This window comes from Rhyacophila brunnea, unplaced genomic scaffold, assembly GCF_057557595.1.
Source record: "Rhyacophila brunnea isolate RB1 unplaced genomic scaffold, BYU_Rbru_1.0 scaffold_3, whole genome shotgun sequence".
Lineage (NCBI taxonomy): Eukaryota > Metazoa > Arthropoda > Insecta > Trichoptera > Rhyacophilidae > Rhyacophila > Rhyacophila brunnea.
In genome coordinates, this window is record NW_028232965.1 from 40,091,534 (window position 1) to 40,102,323 (window position 10,790).

Consider the following 10,790-nt stretch of genomic DNA (forward strand, 5'->3'; position numbering starts at 1 on the left):
ATCGGACACTTTTACAAGACAAAATTAATAAAACTAAATATATTATAATTATTTAAGGATAATCTGAAAATGATAGACCAGTTTAAAATATGTGTTCATCAAAATGTCTCTTCTTATTATTTTATAGTTATGTTCATAATTAAAATGTTATTTAATTTCTTTCAAAAGGCATATTGAGGTTTTTGTATAATTCATAATTCTAATGTATTAAAAGACATAATTTTATACCTACACATTTTTTTTAAATTTAAATAAGTATGTTTAAAACATTTTCTGGGACAACTTATATTTAAACTACACATTAAAATATTAACTAACTTGTACGTTTATACTACATATAAATACTTTTGCATTTATTAAATATAGCTTGGATACATAACATTTTAGCAGTAGAAATTAGATAAGAAAAAATGATAAATCAAATTAATATTATATTACCTTCGCCATTAGTAAGACAAAACACAACATTTTTACCATAAGCGTAATATATTTACTTTATTTATATTCGCTCAAAATATTTAGTTATTATCACCATCAGTAGCAAAATTGTCGTAAATTTTCTGGTGATCTTAATACCTAGATTACACGTGCATGAATTTACTGCTGACAGTTCGTATTACCGTGCAAATTGCATGATTGCATGCATGGATTAATGGAATATAATAGCGTCTCGCTTACTCTTGAAGAATGAGATTGGCGAGACAGTCAGCAGTTTTACGTGTAAACAGTGATTATCGCGGTACCTAGTTTAAAATATACACCAGTGGTGCAAGTCAATTCATGCACGTATACTGGCGCTACTACACCAATCTTATGCCATCAATTTTACGACTTTTCTTGTGTTGTTTTTTATTGATGCGCAGACCGATTGTTGTTTCATTAAATTTGTCAATCATCTTTATCAAATCACATACCCTTGCACGTTATTTTAACTATTAGAGACTTTTCCATACATGTACACAGAAAACATACACGTTCCGTTGCACTTTTATTATGTTTTTGTACTTTTATTATGCTGAACCTCCATACTTGAATATTAATAAACTATTTATTTTTCAGGCTTAGTACTTGGTGTGGGATGCGGGGTGGTTCGGGAAACATCTTCTCTGATGCTGGGTCACTACTTCAGGAAGAGACGTGAGTTCGTGGAGATGGTGGCACAAGCGGGAGCTGGCGTAGGGATTGCTCTATTCAGTGTATTCTATAAGGAAGCAGTAGGGTATGTTGCATATTATACTACACTATTTGTGGATATTTAATATCAGTTAATCAAATTATACTTATTCCAGATGAGTTACTTTAGCCCCTTATGCGTCAATTATATTGAGCTACTTTACAAGCTGCTTGTTGGCGAATTTACCGAACGAACGAAATAAATTCATCGAACAAGCTAACAAGCAGATTGTAAACAATCTACCGAGAAAAGTTGAAAGCCGGTCAACTTTACATGCTACACGCCGGCTTGCGGGCCTACTGCGTTTGCGTAGTAGAGCGTAGTAGCAACCTCCCGGTAAAAAAATGGGTAGGTACTGTTCGGTTATCAGGAATACAGCGGAAAACACATTTTGAAAATACCCTATATACTAGATTATTTGTTAGTTTGGGTTAGTTTAGGTTAGGTTGAGTTAGGTTAGGTTTGGTTAGGTTAACCTAACAAATAATTCAGTTTATCGGCTATTTTCAAAATGTGTTTTCCGCTGTATTCCTGATAACCGAACAGTACCAAAAAATGAACTACGTTCTGTCAAAATAGTCGCTGGCTTGTGGCTTCTCAGCGAATGGAAAGTTTTGAGTGTCATCATCACAATTGTAGTAGCTGAATCGCCCGCTTTTAAATTCGCCAGCAAACAGCTCGTAAAGTAGCTCAATGTGTAATTGACGCTTTAGTTGCAGAAATATAATATTTTAGATTAATTAAATCTAATGAATGATTATTTTGAATGATATTTCAGATGATAGAATTTTCTTCTATTAATTTATTAAAGGCTTTTACTCTTTTTAATTAAGTACGTATGTAAGTAGAATAATAATATATTATTTGATAATAAGTACTATTTAATTAATCACTTCGCTCGAGATTTAGTAGCAAATACGGAGGAAAATAAAGTAATAAATAGACACGCTGATAGTTTGTGTAACCTATTCAATTAAAAAAATAAGTGTTGAGGCTTTGTTTAACCTTCCCTTTACGATGTTAATGAATTTCTTCTGCTCCGTTGGTGTCACCTTGGGTTACCGTATGTGATTGATAATAATATTACAGTGTGTAAAAGAGAAATGGCTATTTTGGCAACATAAATAAGTCTAATAAAGATTCATCATCAGTATTTGCTATTTGTTGTATCTATAAAATGATAAAAGGGCATAAAAACTTAATTATAATTATACCAGTATTTCTGCATCTTCTTACAGCATACAAGTCATACTATCTTGATCTCACGCATTTGAGCACGTCTTTTTTGTCGCATATATTTTTAAATCTATCTCTTTTGTTCGCAATGGAATGCGACGCTCTGTATGCAATGTGCATTTATAATAATCATAGATTATTTATGACAAGTAAATGAAATCTGAAGGATATCTATCAATTATATGTATTTACTGGATAATATAATCGATTTTTTAAATAATAACATTGTTATTAGGTTTAATATTGATAATTCTAGGAATAGACGACATATGAAGATGACGAAGTGTATATTAACTAAAATATTTGCAGTTTAATGGGATGGGTAACCTAACGTGACGTTACAGGAACGGGAGCATTAAACTAGTTTGGTTATACATAATTTGCGGTAGTGACGAAGGCTCCATAGTAGGCGATTATTTAAAGGCTACCTTCTAAGAAAAATAGATCTTCAAGTAAATAATTTAATTTAAAAAATAAATAAATACACTGAAAAATCCAAGAAAATTGAGAGTCATCTACCGTCAGAATTTAGAAGTACATAGTTTTATTTTATTTAGTAAGGTTTATAACCATAATTATCGCAAGTAGCGCCGTATTATGAAATATTCGATGGGAATTAAAGATGTTTGTATGCGTTTCAGTCATGTGACGCCAGTCACTGTTAGGCCATTTATTCTGAATTCTTAGGTTGTTTAGTTAGCACCTACATCCGCAAGATTTTTATTCAAATATATCTGACCAGCATGATTACTCCACAGCCTACCTCTTTCCAAAAGTCACCCTTCGCCACTGATGCAGGTAGCAAAAATTAGTGAATAGTTTAAAAATATTAGAACGCAATTCATTTTGCCTTCATGTTCGAATTACTATAATAATTATATTATGTATGTCACGTTTCTTTACTTTACTGTCTTGTCCAGTTCACTATTTTATTTATACAATAAGGTCCGAGATTTAATAATACGTCAAACAAATATGAATAATATTATGGAAATTGATTGTTTGAAGAAAAAAGGGACCTTTTGATTAATATAAAGAACAGTGAAATATTTTCTTAATTGAAAATTTCCTTAAAATAACGGTGCCCCGTTTCCCTTCTTGTTGTATATTAAAACATACTTCATTGTTGGAAAACAAAAGCTTCTCATACAAAAGAGGTTGTCTTTTTGAAAACTTGTCCTATGAATGAGACGATAGACAACGAAATATTACTACTAGGAAAATCTTTCATCCACGTTATTATAATGGCCAGGTTTAGTGCCGGACTATTTTTTATTTGAAATAAAAAATAATTAAAGATTGTCTTATTTATTTTGTCGTAATAACTTAAGAAATAGTTGTCTTATTAATTATTCCATAATATGCATCACGGTAGAGTATTTTTTGCGAGTTCGAATGACGCACATGGCGTAGATAACATACGGCATGTGGATAAAGGGCAAGAACTCGATAGCTTGAATCAGCGGTTAACAAAAAATGGTTTTTTAAAGTCTATTAATATAACCTACAGTTTTGAAGGCACTATGCCGCCAACTAACAGGGGTCTAAAAGCTTTTAAAGTCTACAGGGCTAACTCAAGATTGAATACGGAGAAAATTGTAATTGATCTAGATAACAGTGGCAAGGGGTGGAGTAAGCTGTTAAGATTCGACATACATAATGCACACTAAACTTTGTCAGTCATACTTATTTGCTTTCGTTGAATTAAGAATACATTAATTTTATTACAGATGGTGTTGGTTAGTTTTTTTAAACTTCATTAAACCCTGCCTACGCCGAACCATAATCGTTAAAAAATATTCTTCTATCTGTAAATTATCTAAAATTATGTATAGCTCAATGTTATAATTTCAGATATTTTATATATTAACGAATATTTTTCGACTTTTATCTACTATGGTTTGGATTGGGCAGGGTTTAACTGAATTTCAAAAACTAACAAACACCATCTACACATTGTAGTCTTAGCTCAATGAAAACATACGTTTGACTGACAAAGTTAAGTGTGCACTATTTATGTCGGCTCTTAACAGCCTACCTCCTACCTTCGCCACTGCTAGATGAGCCATTTTGCTATTGACCTACTCATATATCATAATATATAGAATGTAAATCAAACAGTTAAATGTATATTTTAACTTTACTGACTGACAGTCTTGTTTTTAATTGTGAATAATAATTATTTTTCATCTTAATATTCCAAATAGTAATTAATGGTCCTTCGTATAAAAACGTGCATTAAGGTAACGCATTTTAATTTTAATATAAATGTGGTTATTAAATCTCTAAGCATAAATATGTGAAGTTTACTGTGTTTTATTTTAATTATTTTTTCAGCCACACTTTTTTTACAATTTCGGAGCGTCTATGTATATACTAAAACAAGGTGTTCTTCAACGTTTTTAAGTATAACGTAAATGCATGTTTTATAACATGTAATGTTAGTTATAATCTGTTTTGTTTTTCATATTTTCAGCAAGCTCGGTTGGCGTCTGGGCTTACAGGCGGTGACTGGACTTCTCATTTTGGGATTTTTCCTAGGCCTGGTTTACCGTAGCGCGTCGCTCTACCACCCGCAGCGACGGGCAATACTTCACTTGAAAAATCAAAGAAAGAAGGTTGGAAAGTTTTTTTAATTAACTGTTCATAAATTAGCCGCACAAAAGTTCTCCACCAATACATTACGCTGCCACACAACTTCTTAACGAATGCGCTGAAAACGGAATAGCGTAATTAGTTTCGGCACAAGGCTTATGTATTGCGAAGAACAAGACATTTTTATTATTAAATTTACTCACAGTACACTGAACAAAATATATCAGATGATGCGGAACAAAAAATATCTAAATAATATTTCATTTAACAAGAAGTCTACATTGAATATTGTCTGCTATATATTTTTTTAAACTTTAATTAATAATGAACGATCCTATCCGTTCTAATTAAAAGAAGCCCGCCCTGCACATTCCAGTGATTTATTGAATATTTGTTTGTAGTTTATTTATATATAAATAAGTTATTTAAAACAACACAATTGGACGCCCTTATTAAGTAATTTTTTATGACACTTTCAACATGAAAATTAGAACATTTATTTATTGGACATTCTGTCTATTAGCTATCTATTATAAGATAATTATGTTCACCCCACTTCTGTTTAAAGGTTTTGGCGGCGGTAATTTTCTTTGTAGCAGATGACCGTGATGAAATAAGAATTAAAAGGGGGCCTCGAAACAGTTCAAGCCAGTCATACACTTATTTATAACAAAATCTTAAAAAAATATGTGCACATTTTTCATAAAATGTTGTAAAAGATATTATGAAAAACATGACAAAATCTCTGCAAATAACATAACCTTTCAAATATATACATACTCATAGATAAAAAACAAGTCACTAAGAAATATAATACCAATATATATTATCGCTGACATGGCTAGTCGGCTTTGTCATCTTTTATTCTATAAGTAGGCCGTTCCGATTCCGTTTGACTATATTATGTTAAATAATATATTGTCAATACTACATGATGGAAGTAAAAAAAAGAGTTTTTTTTATGTCAGATAGGGATACTTGGTAATTTTTTTCAATAATTGAGTAGTAGAGATGAAACTATATTAATTTGTTCCTATAGGTAGGTAATTAAAAAAAACTTTAATCAAATTGTTATTATTAATTAAACATTTTTTTTATTTATTGAATAATACACAATATGTATAATGTACATAGCATTTATTATTAAACATTCATATATTTGAACAATATTTCCACCTATTGTAATTAATTAATTTAATAATGTAATTAATTAATTTAATAATGTAACATTCACCACACCTTCATTTTACGTATGTATGTTATATTAGAATTATGAGAACATCTACATATTATTAAATACACATTTTTTTCCAATTTTAGATTTTATGTTAATTGTTTACAAATGCAAAATGAGAATCGTATGCAGTTAATATAATATATTAGAGTTTTCTTCTTTCAAGTATCTTTAAACTGGCGAATCTTATTCATTTTATGAATTAACTATTCGTAATAATAAAGCGTCGATGACATTGAGTTACTTTACAAGCTACAAGCCGGTGAATTTACAATCTCGTCAGTGTCATCATCGAAGTATCTAACAAATAGATTGTATACATCTACCGAGAAAAATTGAAAGCCGGGCTACTTTACTCGCTACTCGCTGGCATGTGGGCCGATCTGCGTCTGCGCAGTAGAGCGATAGTGGCAAACCTGCCGGTAAAAAAACGAACTACTCAATACGTCCTGTCAAATTGTACTAAAAATGACGGTTTAAACTCGCTAGCTTATTGGTTTCTGAGCGAGTGGAGAGTTTTGTCTGTCATCATCACAATCGCAGTAGCTGACTCACCCGCTTTTAAACTCGTCATATACGCTTTTGAGATAATATATATTGGAATATGTTTTAAATTTAGCTTTATGGTTGTTTATTTAACGAACACGTTGTCAACTGAATGCAGAACTATTCTAACTCATTTTTGAAATATTTTGCAGACGAGTTTTTTGAAACTGCCTACTTCAGTATATTTATTATTTATATAGACAAGTATATGCGTAATTTTTTTCATTAATAATCCTACTAAAATATGATGCGTACATTTATCCATAAAGATCACAAATAATTTCAGTAAGTTGTTTCAAAAAATTCTTTCCTCAAAAATTTCAAAAATGTAAGTTAGAATAGTCATTTATGTATTTTTGCCACATTACAATACCCATTTATTAAATTTTATATCTAAATATTTCCAGTTTGACTCAATATAAATATAATACATAAGTGACAAAAAGGGTGTATTTTATTGTGATATCATTATTTTCCGACAGAACGTTGTTTTATTTTTATTGATGAGGTGGAAAAAATACATCAAAGTTAGCCAGCGTGAGTTTCCTATATACCAAAACCTTTTTTTTCCGTGTCACATTTATAATAATTTCCACATTTTTCCGCTCACTCACTTTTTACGACTCTCAGTAATTCATTCATTCACACATTTACGCAGCCTTTTCGGTGCGTAGCTTGCTTTTTTCCGGTCATTTTTATTACATTTGTTTGCGTGGCCCTTTCTTCCGTTTTCAGCGCTTTAAAATGCCATTTGGACTAATACGATTTGCAGATAAAATTTGCTTTATTGAGTATTCACGAAAACTAATTATTGTTGTCATAACGTTATGTTATGTTAATTTTATTTTATATTATTAAGTTTTTTATCATCGACGAATTAATGAGGAAGGTTTAGAATATGAATTATTTGTAAGTAATTAAGTATCCGTGATTTTTATTCCGTATTTATATAAAAATTTATTTAGGTATGGTATCAATATTGAAGCTCGATTTGATATAAATAAAAATGATTTCAAGTTATACACATTTATATTTTTATAAAAATCAATGTTTTTTAAAATAATTATAAAAAATATCAAAACTATTAATTAGTCAAAAATCTTTAGTAAACTTAATAACCTAAATTTTAATAATAAATAATATGTCCATCAAAAATATATAATAATAAAATGCGGCCCGATTCAACAAATTCACATTTGATTACATTGTTTACTTAAATTAAAAAATATTTTTCTTTTTAATGTTTTCAGATACATATATATTAATTAACACAGTTGAAATTGTAAATTATCAAAAAAATGTCTCAAATTGTAAGCTTCATATTTTTCCGCTAGGTGCCTCTGGTAAATAAAGATATCACATTAAAAGAGGATAGGTACAATGTAATTCTAATTTTAGCTTATATTAAATTAACCAAATTAAGGTAGATATAACGATAATTATTGTAGTGTACACCCTTCATTATACAATGTGATACACCACATTACCTACAATGTATGTAAAAATAAACATTATTCTAGTTACTATTTTTGAATTAATTAAAATAATATAGGTACATGTAAGAAGTGTGTCTATAAATACAGTTTGGTTAATTTTACTAATTACAAACAAAATTATATAAATATAATAATTATTATCTTCCTTATTGTGTTATCATAATCGTCAGACGTATTAAATATTGTAATTTATACCTATCATAAAATTAAATTTAATGTGTTTATGTACATTTATACTAAGCTATAATACATACTGTAATGAATTAAGTGCCTATTAATTTACACTACCTTTGGTTTTGATGTATCCACCCAAACAACGAACGATTATTATGGAGAGCAGTCATTCATACATCCATAAATTAAATACAATATAATTATAATAGATAATAAATTATTATAACATAATATTAACATCATAACTACAACATAAAACACCCAAATCAATGAATAAACTTAAAATGTTAGTCGCGACAAAGTAGAGCTTATACTAACACACTGTTTTACATGTGTCAAGGTTTTTAGCCGTTTCCCCAATTTATTGGATTCATTTACTGGATCAAACCTACAATCTTAAATATAATATTATAATATGTACATTTTCTTAGCTAGTAAATAAGTTTAAATTCGTTTTTAAGCTATAAAATTATCACATAAAATATTTTATTGCAAAGTATGTCTCTATATTTTATTTTACTATTATACGAATAACGAAAGCATGTAATACATCAATTGTATCAAGGTTGTCTCCACTCATAATAATTACTTAAGACTTGCACCCTTCTTTATCAAAATTAGTGTTTCTGACTTTTATCAAATTAAAGAATAAATAATTTATTTAAGTTTGTCGTCGTCATAACTGTTGCCATCACAATGAACATGATATTACTAACAATTCTAGATGCTATTAACTGATATGGTAGAAACGTTTAAAATTTGATGTATACTGAATAAATTTAATGTTAAAATATAACCTGTAAATACGTAAAAATGGGCTTTTGTAAGTTTGATAGTCTATTGTAATTGTGTTTATATTTACAGATGAAAGAGAAGAAAACGCATATCCGTGTTCCGAAACCACCTTTCTTTGACTTTTCGCCCCTGAAAAGTAGAACTGTTCGAATGCTTCTATTAGCGTCGGGGACCGCGGCGTTCGGGTTGTATACACCTGTTTTCTATTTGGTAAGTAACCGACTACTTTCTATAATATTTTTAAAGTGCAAAGTTTCATAACCATTTATTTCGTTGAAAATAAATCAGAAAAGGTAAGGTGGAACGATTTTTTTATGTGCCGAATAATATGATGAACAACTTTTCAGCGAATAATAACTTGTCATTTTGAATATTATACTAATTCGAGTCCATAAATATAATATTTTTTTAGGCTGATAAGTCTTTAATGAAAAATAATTATACAAAATAATCTAATAGAATGTTACATAATAATTAGTGGCGTTTATATCTTGGTTATAAACAGGATTATTATGATAACTATGAAAGGTTAAATTAATAAATGAATTTAAATAAATATCAAATAGAATATTTTCCTTTATTGATATAAGTGAGTAATATCAAATTATTAATGTAGATTAAACAATCTAACTCAAATGTTTCATACAATAAATTGTTATGTTACTTGGCAATTACCACATTATTATTGAACAAAACACCTTACATAGTATTATTGAACATGTCCACATTTAAATTTAAATAATATTATTGCCACTTTGGTGGATGGTATAAACTTTAAAAAGCTCTATATTATAACGTAAGATAGACGATAAAATTTCTTAAAGACGATTGAGTATAGGGGGAGTTAGAAAATCATAAGGAATATTATTTAGTAATTAGCATAGTGTGATTAATTCACTATCAACAGTTATTTTTATGTAATATATTCACAAAACTCTAGAAGTAGATCTAACTGTACATAAAAATATTACATACCTAACATAAAAGTTACTGTTTTTTTTATTAAATGTATTAAATATGCATTATGAATATAAGATTATAATATATTATCATTTTTAAAATACTTGAAACACACATATAAGCTGTTTTTAGATAGAATGGAATTCGAACTCACATCTTTCTAGGCAATGGCTATTATCAATTAAACTATCAGCCCATCTGTCATGTTTGTGTGTAATTAGTTATTAAGATGAATTTATAACTAGTAACATCAGGGGTAAGTAATCCATTTTTTTTAAAGTAATTTCGTTCTAGCACTTTGTGTTATTTTCTAATAAATATGATGTATATTTCTGAGGTTTTTAAGAAATGTACGTTTAATGTTTACATTATAATATCACTGATTGAGTGACTTTTAGCAGAATACAAAGGATACAAAATGATAATCCTCTTAGGTATAACGATAAAGCAGGCCAGGCCTCCTAAGATTAATATTCTGTTCACGACACGGTTATTCGGACAAACTTCCGGTAGAGTAATGGTTACGCATTCATCCGTCAAATAAATGTGTCGCCAGCAAGAAAAAATAAACGGTCATTAT

General features: G+C 29.2%; 1 protein-coding gene across 1 annotated transcript in view; it reads left to right on the forward strand.

Moving 5' to 3' along the window:
* The window catches only part of LOC147068358 (monocarboxylate transporter 10-like), a 258,462-nt gene extending 248,266 nt beyond the window's left edge, over nucleotides 1-10,196 (forward strand). Inside the window, exons 5-8 of the mRNA XM_085952973.1 lie at nucleotides 1,060-1,219; nucleotides 4,887-5,028; nucleotides 9,320-9,460; nucleotides 10,191-10,196. Coding sequence (XP_085809099.1) covers nucleotides 1,060-1,219; nucleotides 4,887-5,028; nucleotides 9,320-9,460; nucleotides 10,191-10,196 — 449 coding nt within the window. The remainder of the gene's footprint in view (nucleotides 1-1,059; nucleotides 1,220-4,886; nucleotides 5,029-9,319; nucleotides 9,461-10,190) is intronic.
* Nucleotides 10,197-10,790: the final 594 nt, after the last annotated feature.